The following is a 14,398-nucleotide window of genomic DNA, read 5'->3' as shown; positions in this document are numbered from 1 at the left end:
CCAAAATAAGGACAGATCCCACACAGGGGGGAATTTCTGTGTGTAACCCAGAGGTATAGAGGGCCAATAATAATAATAATAATAATAATAATAATTGCCTTTATATAGCGCATATCCATGCTCAAGAGTAGGCTAAAACAGCACCTTGACATGGATGGCTGGTGCCTCTATAAATAAATCATTGATGGTCATTGGACATTTCTTGGCTAAAACAGCACCTTGACATGGATGGCTGGTGCCTCTATAAATAAATCATTGATGGTCAGGTCATCCATGCTCAGGAGCATGCTCTATGCGCTTTACAACCATTATTACCCCAGCAGACCCTCTGGGAGCACTCAGAAACATTCTCGGCTTCCACGGAAGCATACAGTGCAAGCTGTGGATTTCACGCGCTCAAACACTATCAAACTGACAAGATCGTTCACTGTCTAAACCCAAAACCTCCCCTACATGTGTCTGTCTTCTCTCTCCTACCTTGCAACACCAAGTTTCATCAAACTGTCTATAGTAGATGGTTGGTGGGTGCTCTGGTGTGGCCTGCTTCTTCAGTCCTATCAAACATTTATCGTCCATATCTCCCCTTCTTCTTTTTTTATGTTTTTTACTCTCTTGTAACACCTCTAATCTTCTGGCTCTCATATGACCTTATGCGGTTGCGAGCGCCGTAAAACCTCTACTAAAACTAAACTAAAACCTCCCCCCCCCCCTCCTCCAAAACACAAAAACAAAAACACTCGCTAGCTTTCCCCATATATTCCTGCACTCAATCCTATGGTTCTGTGAGCACATTGCTTTTTTTTAAAGATTCCTCTTTCACCCCCACCCCCCTTTCCCCCCGCTCCCTTTTTACCATGTAGCGTACACTTTTCACTGAATATACAGTGGAACCTGTTTAAGATGGCCACCTTTTGTCAAGGAGAAAAGTTGTCATTTTACACTGATGGTTTTCTTGGACAGTGTCTTTATGATGTGACATGGTGCAGTGGCATTCAGGGGCTCGTCAATTTTTGGGACATTTGAAGTTTTTGGTATCATCTTTAAGCTTGTTCATTTGTTTTGCTCTCAATGAAAAAGTTATCCATCTATCTTTAATAGAAGTTGAGATATTTTGGATAGAAGGAGATGGGGGTCACTTGTTTTCAGAGGTAAAATAAGAGAGAAAATGGTTGCCGAAGTTTAGTGTCTTCCAAAGCTTCTGTAAGTTTACATTGTTTGTGCCTTTAATCAACGTTTTTCAGTAAATCCGCACAGAAATAGGCTTTTGAATGAACATAAAAGGTGTTGAGCCAAAAAAACAAAGATTATTTTTAAATTGTCAAACTAGAGGGAAAATGGCGATATTATCGATTTCATTATTTTGACGACAAAAATTGCTATATGGGAAGAAAATTGCCTTTTTCTTTGATTTCCTTATTTTTGACCAGCGCCTGATTTCACCACGCTGCCTCACATATATATTATAACTCGGAGAGCTCAAACTCGTCAGGACCCGCCTTGGTAGTCCGAGGGATCCGTAGTTCGAGGGATATCTGGCAAAGATAAAGGAGAGAAGAAAAACTGGGTCACGGGCACAGTTTGACGGATGTATGGTTTCGAGTCTTCTGTGTTGGACCAATTCGTGTTTTACATGTACTGTTTAAGTGGCAGGACACAGTGGAATCGGGCGCTCGTCAGTTTTTGGGCATATGGGGTTATTGGTGTCTTCTTAAAGCTTGTCCATTGGTCTTGCTTTCGATGAGAAAATTACTTATCTTTCTTGAATAGAAGTCAATTACTTATTTTTCTTAAATAGAAGTCAATTAGTTATCTTTCTTGAATAAAAGTCAATTACTTATCTTTCTTGAATAGAAGTCAATTACTTATTTTTCTTAAATAGAAGTCAATTAGTTATCTTTCTTAAATAGAAGTCAATTACTTGTTTTTCTTAAATAGAAGTCAATCACTTATCTTTCTTAAATAGAAGTCAATTACCTATTTTTCTTAAATAGAAGTCAATTACTTATTTTTCTTAAATAGAAGTCAATTACTTATTTTTCTTAAATAGAAGTCAATTAGTTATCTTTCTTGAATAAAAGTCAATTACTTATCTTTCTTAAATAGAAGTCAATTAGTTATCTTTCTTGAATAGAAGTCGCTTGCTTATCTTTCTTGAATAGAAGTCAAGATATTTGGAATTGAAGGAGGTGGGGGTCACCTGGTTTCAGAGCGAAAGTTAGCAAGAAAATGGCCTCCGAAGTTGGCTACTTGCAAAGCTTGAGAGTCTTTTGAAACTGTGAATTTACATTTTTTGTGCCAGTAACCCATTTTTCTCAGTAATGTCTACACCTCAGTGTGTTTTGAATAGACATAAAAGGTGTTGAGCCTTAAAAAAAAAATTCAAGAAAGATGGATCAATGAGAAGACAAAAAATGCCAGTTTCTTCGATTCCTTTATGTTGAAGAGCGCCCGATTTCACCACGATGCCTCACGTACATATATATTTAAAAATTCCAGTGGGTGAGTGTGGAGTGGTCAATTGTACAGGGGATTGTCTCTTGGACAGGTGGTCATTGTGGCAGGTTCGACTGTGATTCCTCTATGTATTATATATCATTATATGTGTGCACCTTTTGGTTATTCCTTTTTTTTCTAGTTTTTTTTTTTAAATTAGCTGTAGTCATAAATAAAGGAGGTGGCTAGGGACAGACAAATAATATGTGTTGACAGCACTCTGCTCTTCTTTTCCCCCAACTTAACGGGAAATCACTCCATGGGTGGTTGGCGGATGCTTTGGTGTGATTTGCTCCTTCTTTCCTCTATCAAACATCTATTGTCTTTATCTCTCCTCCTTCTGTTTTGTGTTTGCTACTCTCCTGTAGTGGGTGGTTGGCGGGTGCTCTGGTGTGGTTGGCTTCTTCTTTCCTGTCAAACATCTATCGTCCTTATCTCCCCTTCTTCTTTTTTATGTTTGTTACTCTCTTGTAACACCTCTGATCTTCTGGCGCTCATAAGACCTTATGCAGTTGCGAGCACCGTAAAACCTCTACTAAAACTAAAAAACTCTCTTGTAACACCTCTATAATCTTTGGCACTTATATTATGACCGAATTGTGTTGCAAGTGCTGTAAAACTGTTACAAAAACTGAAGACTTTCCCCAAACTAAAACTGAAGTCACTCCTCGTTTTTTTTTTAAGATTATGTTGGTTGGTTCTCAAGGTTTTGTTGTTATGTTTAAATTTTATTTTTATATTTATGACTCCATAATTTTCTAATTTATATTTCCATAATTTTCAGATTTATATTTCCATAATTTTCCCAAACTAAAACTGAAAGTCACTTCTCATGTTCTGTTTGGGCTATGTCGTCTGGTTTTCAAGTTTGGTTGGTTTGTTTTTTTCTCTGCATCTTTGTACCGATATTTCCATCTTGATTGTGATTGCTCTGTGTACCTGCTTCAGCTCAGCACAACCGCCCCCCCCCCCCCCCCACCCCCCGCGCGGTTTCATGACTAGATGTGGCTCGTGGCTTAACCCACTAACAATTAAACATTTGCAATTAATAGACGCAAAACCGTTTATCCAACGCACGTTTTATAATATGTATTGGGCATGCTGGAAATGCTGTGTTGAAAGAGAAAATTTGAAGCATCCCAAGCTGAATACTGAATGTACTGAATGTAGCTTTTTATATACTGATGTTTTTTCCTTTTTTTTTGGGGGGGGGGGGGGTTGTTGGATTTTTTGTTTTGTGTTTGATTTTGTTTTAGTTTTTGTTAGAGTTTTAAGGCATTTGTGTTACAATTAGGTCACATAAGTACCGAAGATAAGAGGTGTTACTTGAGATTTATCATAATAAGATAAGGAGGGGGGGGGGGGATGAGGACTATAGATGTTTGCAAAGAATTGAAAGAAGGAGCGAACCACACGAGAGCACCCGCCAACCACCCATGGGTATATTTAAATGAAAAAGCTCTTTTATTTTTTAAATAGAGCAATTAAAAGAGTGGGTGGTTGGCCGCTGCTTTGGTGTGGTCTACTCCTTCTTTCCTATGAAAACATCAATCGTCCTTATCTTTCCTCCTTCTTTATGATAATAATAATAATAATAAAAATAATAATAATAATAATGATAAATAGCTTTTATGCTGCACATTTCCATTTTCTAAAAACTGCTCAGTGCGCATTACATTGATATTTCTATTTTGCTTTAATAACTCAAACTCTTGTTTATGACTGTTGAGCATATGTGAGTGTATTTAAAGAAAGGTACTACCCCCCGGGGCAGTGCCACAGACTGAAGTGTCTTTAGGCCATACCCAAAGGGGGGGACATTTCTCTTTCAAGCACAGTAGAATTGTAAATGAGCTGATTCATCATGTCACGCTCATAACTGTGCCTGATCTACAACAGGAAACTGCTGCTTTTTCTTTCCTAATCCTTACTATTGTCATTTTTCCCTCAACTTCTTTTGTATGTTTGTCACTCTCTTGTGACCCGCTATTTCCGGGGTGCCTTGATAGTCGAAGCAGACCTTGTGCTGTTGAAGCTAGAGAGGTGAGCAGTCTAAGTCTGATTCCCTGTAAGGACTTCTCTGTTGCCACCCACCCCTCCGCGCTCATATGACTTTATGCAGTTGCGAGCGCCGTAAAACCCTCTACTATAAAAAAAGAACCCCAAAAAGTTCTTGTTCTTATAACAGTTGAGCATAATATGTGTATGTGCTTCAAGAAAGGTACCAAAAGTCGGATTTTGACCATTTTGAGTTAAGCGTTGTACCGTATACGAAATTCAATGCTGAACACAGTGGTTTTTTATTTTTTTATATATATATATATATATATATATATATATATATATATATATATATATATATATATATATATATATATATATATCTCAAGTGTAGTTTTTGAGATATTGCATATTTTGCGAGGTAGGGCATAAAAATATAATTGTGAGAAAATGAGCTTTTAAGTTATAATACAAACGTGAGAAGACGTACGAACTAAAAAAAGACGATTTTTGAAATGTACTTGTTCGTGGAAAATTCATTTCCAATTTGGCATTAAGTTGACATCAATATGAATGGAATTCAATGGTAAAACATAGCAGGGAAGAGAAAACGTACTTCAACAAAAGATTTTAACACCTTTTAAAAGCAGTTTTCATTGTTTGTTTTTATTATACCCTTCCCTCCAAATAATTCAAAATAACACATTTTGAGTACATTGTAAGATCTTGGATCTTGTACAATGTTGGATCTTTCATTTTTTTATGGAAACACATTTTGGTCAAAAAAGTGATTTTCGTCATTATCAGCCTGTAGCTCGAAACAGTCTGGGGTGACTTCTGGTACCTTTCTCTGGGTGCACACACATATACTCCGCCTCATTGGAGATAGTCTGAAATGTGTCAGATTAGATGTTCTAGTAAAGTATCGTCCTATCATCTTAAACTGACTCATTTTGATGGTTTTTATTTTTTTTATTGTCGCCCACTACACAGGGTGCAGAGTTTCAAGATGAGTGGCAAGACGACTCCATCACGGATGTGGCCGGGCGGCCTGATATGGCCCAGATGGGTAAGTGAAAGTGGTCATGGTCCAAAATTGGTTAGTGGTCCAAAACCAGTTAGATCTAGTTGTCCAAAATTGGTTAGTGTTCCAAAATCAGTTGGATCTAGTGTTCCAAAATTGGTTAGTGTTCCAAAATTGGTTAGTGTTCCAAAATTGGTTATTGGTCCCAAATCAGTTAGTGGTCCAAAATTGGTTATTGGTCCAAAATCAGTTAGTGGTCCAAAATCAGTTAGTGAATGTGGCCCCAATCACAGTCGCAGCCAATAACGTAAACTGTTCTGTATTTGTGTAATATTGTGTATTTATGTATGTATTTATGCATGTATTTATGTGTGTACATATTTATGTCTCATCCACACCCCACCCCCCTTTTTTTTTTCTAAGTTCAAAACACATTGGTCTAGACTGAACACTGAACTGTGTCTATGTGAAAGTAACATTCGTCTCAGTTTTGTTGCAAATTTTTAAAATTGTATTTTCTGTATTGAAGATTCAAGCACTCAAGATTCCCTGAGATTCCCTTTTTTTTTTCTAAGTTCAAAACACAGTGGTCTAGACTGAACACTGAACTGTGTCTATGTGAAAGTAACATTCGTCTCAGTTTTGTTGCAAAGTTTTAAAATTGTATTTTCTGTATTGAAGATTCAAGCGCTCAAGATTCCCTGAGATTCCCTTTTTTTTGTCTAAGTTCAAAACACAGTGGTCTAGACTGAACACTGAACTGTGTCTATGTGAAAGTAACATTCGTTTCAGTTTTGTTGCAAAGTTTTAAAATTGTATTTTCTGTATTGAAGATTCAAGCACTCAAGATTCCCTGAGAAAGAAAATTGTGCCCGACTCCTGTTTCGGAATTGACAACGATGATGATGATGATGACGATGACTATGAGGATAATGTGGATGATGATGACGATGAAGATGTCGACAATGACAGCGAGATTGGTGACCTGGAGTGGGAGAGTAAGTTAGCTTCCGCGTCTCGTGGGATTTGTTTGGGGGGAGGGGGGGGGGGCGGGGGTTGTTCGGGGTTGGGTTTTTTTCCATCAAGTGTTACAGCCGTTCCTTTTTTGAACAAAAAACTTTTCAAGGTGTTGGGTGGGTGGTTGTAGGGTGTCACTAGAATGTGCAACTTCTTTTATATCTTTTTCACCTGCCTGCCTCGCTCTTCTCCCGCCCCACCCCCCCACCCCCCCTTCTCCCCACTTGATTTCTGTCGGTGGGTGGTTGGCAAGTGCTCTGATGTGGTTTTCTCCTTCTCTCCTATCAAACATTAATTGTCCTTATCTCTCCTACTTCTTTTTTGTGTCTTTTACTCGCTTGTAACACTTTTTAATGTTCGGAACTTACAGGTCATAGTAAGACTTTATTGTGCTGAAAGTGCCGTAAAACTTTTCCTAAAACGAAATAAATAACCGGGTTTGGTTTTTGGTCACTCGAAAGTGTTAAGCGGGTAGTTGGAGGGCACCAGTGGTAGGTTTTACTTCTTTACTTTCCCTCGGTTTCTTCTGTCTGTCTGTTTGTCTGTCTGTCTTCCATTTCCTCAGCACTAAATGACCGTTATTGTGTCAATGTGCTTCTCTTTACTCAAACAAACGAATTCCAGGAGCCCAGTCACATATAAGCACACCAACACAACACAATTATTGCGTCTCACTTCTCATATTTTCCTTGTCCACAACTCACTGGACCTGTGTCTGTGGTATAATGGTTAAGTGCTTTGCTGTCGCACACAGTAGACGTGGGTTCGATTTCCGAGTGGGGAGAAATTTTACCCCCCCAGGGCAATGCTACTGACTGAAGTTGTCTTTAGGCCATTCCCAAAGGGGGGATATTAACGTGTTCTTATTGCACAGTAGAATTGCAAATGGGCTGATTTATCAAAGTCATGCTCATACTGTGCCAGAACAACATAGGGGGAACTGCTGCTTTTTCTTTCCTCATTCTTTTTATCGTCATTTTTCCTCTACTTCTTTTGTATGTTTGTCACTCTTGTGACCCGCTATTTCCGGGGTGCCTTGATGGTCGAAGCAGACTTTGTGCTTTTGAGGCTAGAGAGGTGAGCAGAGTAAGTCTGATTCCCCATTTGGACCTCTCTGTTGACATCCACCCTTGGCGCTCATACGACCTTATACAGTTGCGAGAGCTGTAAAACCTGTACTAAAACCAAACTAAAAAACAACTCACCGGACCAGTGTCCTTGGTGTAGTGATTAAGTGCTTTGCTTTCCCACACAGGAGACATGGGTTCAATTTTGGAGTGTGGGTGGTTGGCGGGTGCTCTGGTGTGGTTTGCTCCTTCTGTCCTACCAAACATCTATCGTCCTTATCTCCCCTCCTTTTTTGTATTTGTTACTCTCTAGTAACACCTCTAATCTTCTGCACTTATATGACCTTATTGTGATGCAAATGCCGTAAAACTCTTACTAAAACTTTTATTGTAATTTCGGGGGAGGGGGGGGGGGATTTTTATCAAGGGTCATGGTCCTTGTGTTGGGATATTTTGTGTCCCTTTCAGTTCGGTGTGGTCGCGACAGGTAAGGTTTGAAGCCCGCCTCCTGAGTTGTCTAAATTGTGTCGATGGATGTGTAAAAACCAACTGACTATAACATTGGTCTGCGGGTGGTTGGCGGGTGCTGTGGTGTGGTTTGCTCCTTCTATCCTATCAAACATCTATCCTCCGTATCTCTCCTCCTTCTTTCTCTTTTATGTTTGTTACTCTCTTGTAACACCTCTAATCTTCAACGCTCATGTGACCTAGTTGTGTGTGTGTGTGTGTTTGCACACTCAGAGACACACACACACACACAGAGACACACGCACACACAGAGACACACGCACACAAACATGCGCACACAGAGACACACACGCACACAAACATGCACACACGCGTGGTATGCTTACACTCACAAACAGGCTTATGGTCACATGCATAATATAAATGAACAGTAATTAATATATGCAATAATGAATAAGAATGTTAAGCTGGATATGTACTCAGTATTCTGATTGTAACTCAATGGTATTCTGATTGAAACTCAGTGGTATTCTCTTATTGAAACTCAATGATATTCTGATTGTAACTCAATGGTATTCTGATTGAAACTCAGTGGTATTCTGATTGTAACTCAATGGTATTCTGATTGAAACTCATTGGTATTCTCTGATTGAAACTCAATGGTACTCTGATTGAAACTCAATGGTATCAGAGTTCTGATTGGAACTCATTGGTATTCTCTGATTGAAACTCAATGGTACTCTGATTGAAACTCAATGGTATCAGAGTTCTGATTGGAGCTCATTGGTATTCTCTGATTGAAACTCAATGGTACTCTGATTGAAACTCAATGGTATCAGAGTTCTGATTGGAACTCATTGGTATTCTCTGATTGAAACTCAATGGTACTCTGATTGAAACTCAATGGTATCAGAGTTCTGATTGGAACTCATTGGTATTCTCTGATTGAAACTCAATGGTACTCTGATTGAAACTCAATGGTATTCTCTGATTGAAACTCAGTGGTATTCTGATTGTAACTCAATGGTATTCTGATTGAAACTCAATAGTATTCTGATTGAAACTCAATGGTATCAGAGTTCTGATTGAAACTCTGTGGTATTCTGATGCATGCTGTAAGTTCTTACTAAAACAAAAGACTTCACTCTCGGCGAGCGACTAAGGTGACCGTTGTTTATCCTATTACAGAGAGAAAACTCCTGCAAGGCGTCGGTAAATAAAGATGGCTGTTTTGTTTTTTTGTTTTTGCACGGTGTGTAGATAGCATGGATGTTGTCCCGTATGCCTGAACACTTTGCGGTCACTGCACAGCCGGTAGTACAAACTACCCCACACCCATCTGGTCACCCAGCCAGTAAAGTGACTGCAACAACGAACTTCTTGAGCCTGGCGCACGGGTGACAGGAATGGATAATTTTCACTGTCTCAATATTGCGCCAAGTGACCGCAAAGTGTTTTAATATTCATGACTGCCAACCAGTATGTAAAAAAGGTATATGTTAGTTGTACATTTTTGAGGGTCTGAGTAGGGGAGTCCGTTTTCGTATCAGAAAATAATTATCGTCGTTGTTGCACGCATTGTGTTTAAGTTCATTTGGGGTACTTTTTACTCTAGAGACGGGGAAAAAAGGTTTTTGTGGTGTTTTTCCTGTCAGGAATTGTGAAAAGCAAGAAAAGTGTTAGCCTTGACCATATAGCATTAAACTGCATTTTGGTGACGTTGAAAGGTGCATCTTAGATAAAGCTTTGTGACGGTGTGTAAAATTTGAAAATTGTCAAAAAGTTGGACTTAAATTCATTGCTTGCGGCAGCGACGATATGCACTAAATGTTTTGTAGTATTGCTCCTCTTGGATCTGCTGATGCTGTGGAAAAACTCTAAACTCCTTAGACCGGATTTGGGAATAATCATGTGAGCGAAGCCACAAGTCAGTTGGAGAGATCTTTTGTTGGTAGTATACTTTGAATAGCTTGAATGTATAGAATGCAGAAAACTTGCTGGAATTTTTATCTTTAACTAATTAGTACTCGTTCGATGAACGGACTAAAAAAGAATCGATCGTCAAGTCATTGTGGAATCAGTGTGCACTGCTTCTGAACAGAAGCCTCACTTGTTTACAATGGCGTCTTAGAAGACAGACTTTCTTAAGATTAAATCTAAATGAAACTATAATGAAAACGTGAAAATTGAACTACATTGACTTCAGACTCCTTAATAAAACTGTGCACCCTTTAAATGATTCTGAACCACCGTTGATTTTTTCAAATTTGACAGTTATGTGGTTCAGAAATTTTAGGCGACCAAAGTTACGAACTTTCACAAATTTAGTATATATAGATGACAGTTTCATATTGTCATTGCTCTAGCAAAATATTATTACTCAAGAGTAGAGCCAAAATGCAACTAGCCTTTTATTTTCTCTGTTCTATTATATCTTATCTTTTGACAGTAAAATAAAAACAAAAATTCCCTGGCAGTCACAAGTAAAAATACAGGCTTGGCAAATTTTACCATTATTTATTTGATGATAAAAAGCCTCTTTGAACGGGGTTTTTTTTTTTCATTTTTGGACAAATCTGAGTTATCGATTCCACCAAATAGTTTAAAACATGGCACATAATATCTGCCGTAGTCTGGTATGTATGTTTTAATAGATAAGGCGGGAACAGTGTTTTGAAGAAATATTAAACGACACGCTGTTGTGAGGGAAAGATGGTTGGTGGGTGCTCTGATCTGGTTTGCTCGTTCTTTCCTATCAAACACATCTATCGTCCTTATCTCTCCTCCTTCTATTTTGTGTTTGTTACTCTCTTGTAACACCTCTAATCTTCGTCACTCTTTATGACCTTATTGTGTTGCAAGTACCGTAATACTCTTACTAAGACTTTTTTTTAAAAGAGGGAAAGATGGGGGGGGGGGGGGGATTGGGCTCCTCTGAACATTTTACAATACTGGATATATATATATATATATATATATATAATTGTTTTTTTTTTAAAAATAACTCCCAGAATGTATATGTGTCACAATGTGTGTGCAGACAGTTTGACCTATCATGTGGATAGATTCTGTTTTTAGGTTTTCCCCAAGTTGTCAACTGTGCATGGTTGCTTGATGTGAGTTTGACAAACCGCTGAACAATGAGAACCTGGCGTGCTTAGACTTAGACACACGTCATGGGTGGTTGGCGGATGCTCTGGTGTGGTTTTGCTCCTTCTTTCGACCTATCAAACATCTATCATATTATCGTCTTCATTTCTATTTCTTTTATTTGATTGTTACTCTCAATTGACACCCGTAATCTTCAGGAAATGTAACTTTCTTATGTTGCGAATGCCGTAAAACTTTTACTAAAAACTTTTAAAACTAACGACTGGCGTCAAAATGGTAGGGTCTTCTGAAGTATGTTTCGTCAAGTACCATCGAAATTGTGGGTGGTTGGCGGGTGCTCTGGCGTGGTTTGCTCCTTCTTTCCCATCAAACATCTGTCATCCTTATCTCCCCTCCTTCTTTTTTGTGCATGTTACTCTCTTGTAACACCTAATCTATTCCTCTGCACTTTTGACCTTGTTGTGTTGCAAGTGCTGTAAAACTCTTACTAAAACTAAGACAATCGAAATTGACTTAGACAACACCCTTTGTCGATAGGGCAGTGAAGCTACCTGTTTATTGGTCATTGTTTGTGTATATCCTTCCTGGTTGACTATATGAAGCTTCCGGTTTATTGGTTGTTGTTTGTTTTTATTCTTCCTGGTTATCCAAGTGAAGCTATCAGTTTATTGGTTGTTGTTTGTGAATATTGTTTCTGGTCAACCATGTGAAGTTACCAAATTACTGGTCAGTGTTTTCGTTTATTGGTCATTGTTTGTGTATATCCTTCCTGGATGACCAAGTGATGCTTCCAGTTTTATGGTTGTTGTTTGTGAATATTCTTCCTGGTTAACCATGTGAAGTTACCTGGTTAGTGGTCATTGTTTTAGTTTATTGGTTGTTGTTTATGTATATCCTTCCTGGTTAACCAAGTGAAGCTTCCAGTTTATCGGTCATTGTTTGCGTGTATCCCTCCTGGTTAACCAAGTGAAGCTACCAGTTTGTTGGTTGTTGTTTGTGTCTATCCCTCCTGGCTGCCTTGGCATGGTGTTGTGTACAGTTTGGTGCATCTTGAGAATGTTGGCGGGTGCTCTGGTGTGGTCTGCTCCTTCTTTCCTATCAAACATCTATCGTCTTTATCTCTCCTCCTTCCTTTTTTGTGTTTGTTACTCTCTCTCTTGTAACACCTCTAATCTTCAGCACGTAGATGACCTAATTGTGTTGCAAGTGCCGTAAAACACCTACTAAAACACTAGAAAAAACCATGACAGTGTTGTAATTTTTTTTGTATGGTGAGGGTGGTTGGAGGGTGCCACTGGTAAGTCACGGGTGGTTGGAGAGGGCCACTGGTAGGTCACGGGTGGTTGGAGGGTGCCACTGGTAGGTCATACTTCTTTCTTTTCCGTCTGTTGTGTCTGTCTATCTGTCTTGCTTCTTCTCCGCACTGAATGGTCGTTGTTGTGTCGATGTGCTTCTCTTTACTCCAACAAACTACGGTCCTACTTCTTTTATTTCCCTCTGTTGGGTTTCTTTCTCTCTTACTTTTTACCCTGCTCTAAGCGGGTGGTTGGAGGGTGCCACTGGTAGGTCCCACTTTTTTACTTTTCCTCTGTTGTTTCTGTCTGTCTGTCTGTCTTGCTTAGTGGGTGGTCGGAGGGTGCCACTGGTAGGTCCCACTTCTTTACTTTCCCTCTGTTGTTTCTGTCTGTCTGTCTTACTTTTCCCCCAGCACTAAATGACCATTATTGTGTCGATGTGTTTCTCTTTATTCAAACAAACAGGGGTCCTACTTCTTTTCTTTCCCTCATTTTTGTTTCTGTCTGTCTATCTTGCTTTTTTCCCTTGCACTGAATGGTCATTGTTGTGTCGATGTGCTTCTCTTTACTCAAACAATTCTGGAACAAATTATTAAATATGGTTGGAATTTCCAAGATGGCCGGACACCCATTATCGAGGAGAAAAAGGGTTGTCTTACAGACATCCCTGGTATGAATTCTAATAAATGGTTTTTTAAAAATTAATTAATAAATAAATAAATACAGACCCATTTTATATATGAGATTATGAGATATATATTATCTGTCTATTATTTTTATATATATATATATATATATATATATATATATATATATATATATATAGGGGCTCTCATGGCCTACAGGTCAAGGTGGTCGCCTCTCATTCAATAGGTCACGGGTTTGAATCTGGATAGCGATGGAAATTTTGGTTCTCTAAAATTGTCTCCTTTCATCTCCTTTCCTGCTCTCTAACAATGTTCTGTTGTCTGCTTTCATCTCCACTTTCTGCCCCCACCCCCTCACCTCCTTTGCCCCCTCCTCTGGGCTCTTGACTCTTTCTACAGCCTTTCTACTGCTACTCCTTGGCTCCATCTTGGACAAAGGCGAAAAATCTCGGAGGTCCCGTGTGCAAGTTGTGCAGATTAAAGATCCCTTGGTGGTCCAAAATCAGTAAAAGTAGGCTTCGGCCGCCACCTGGGCAAATTTCGAACTTTCCTACCAACGGAAAATGTTTAGTGTGTCCCGCGGGCTCATATGACCTTATGCAGTGGCGACCGCCATAAAACATTTCCAAAAAAATTTTTTATTTAAATATATATATATATATGTATGTATGTATATATGTGTTTGTGTGTATATATATGTGTGAGTATATATATATGTGTATATATATATGTGTGTGTATATACGTATAAATGGTTAAATAAACACAAAAACACACCCATTTTATACTTATATATGTCATGTATATGTTATGTAGTCTATAACTGTACCTCCATCTCTGTGTGTCCCCATCAGACGACACGCCCATTCAGTCCCAGCGGCTGTCAGCGGAGGCCATCGCCGAGGCGTCGGCGTCAGGGCGTGCGGAGGGTGGCAGTGGCGCCGGCGCTGAGGGAGGCGCTGAGGGCGGCGGGCCGCGCTGGAAGCGGGTGTCGGTGTCGGGGTCAGAGTTCAACATAGACCTGCGCGCGGTGGAGCCCTTCAAGAGTGTTCTGTCGCACGGGGGTGAGTCGGGAGTGTGTGGTTGTCAGTGTGTGTTTTGTCGGTGTGTGTGTGTCTGTGTTTGTGGGTGTGTGTGTGTGCATGTGTGTGTGTGAATGTGCGTGTGCCAAATTCGAAGAAAGTCGCGTCAGAAAGAAAGAATGGAGACGGCAGCTGAGAAAAGACGGAGAGAGCCCTACCTTCCTGTCTAGTTCAGCCCCAAACATCCCCTGCCC

At 39.5% G+C, this 14,398-nt stretch overlaps 1 protein-coding gene across 1 annotated transcript in view; it reads left to right on the top strand.

Annotated features, from left to right (window-relative positions):
- LOC101851041 overlaps positions 1–14,398 on the top strand; it is a gene marked incomplete at its 5' end in the record, with an annotated part of 43,384 nt that overhangs the window by 11,672 nt on the left and 17,314 nt on the right. Inside the window, 4 exon segments of the mRNA XM_035969904.1 lie at positions 5,488–5,563; positions 6,352–6,516; positions 9,259–9,282; positions 13,977–14,186. Coding sequence (XP_035825797.1) covers positions 5,488–5,563; positions 6,352–6,516; positions 9,259–9,282; positions 13,977–14,186 — 475 coding nt within the window.

The sequence above is a fragment of the Aplysia californica genome, unplaced genomic scaffold (genome assembly GCF_000002075.1).
Source record: "Aplysia californica isolate F4 #8 unplaced genomic scaffold, AplCal3.0 scaffold00194, whole genome shotgun sequence".
Lineage (NCBI taxonomy): Eukaryota > Metazoa > Mollusca > Gastropoda > Aplysiida > Aplysiidae > Aplysia > Aplysia californica.
Note: the sequence above shows the minus strand (reverse complement) of the source record. Positions and strands in the feature narration are given on the sequence as shown.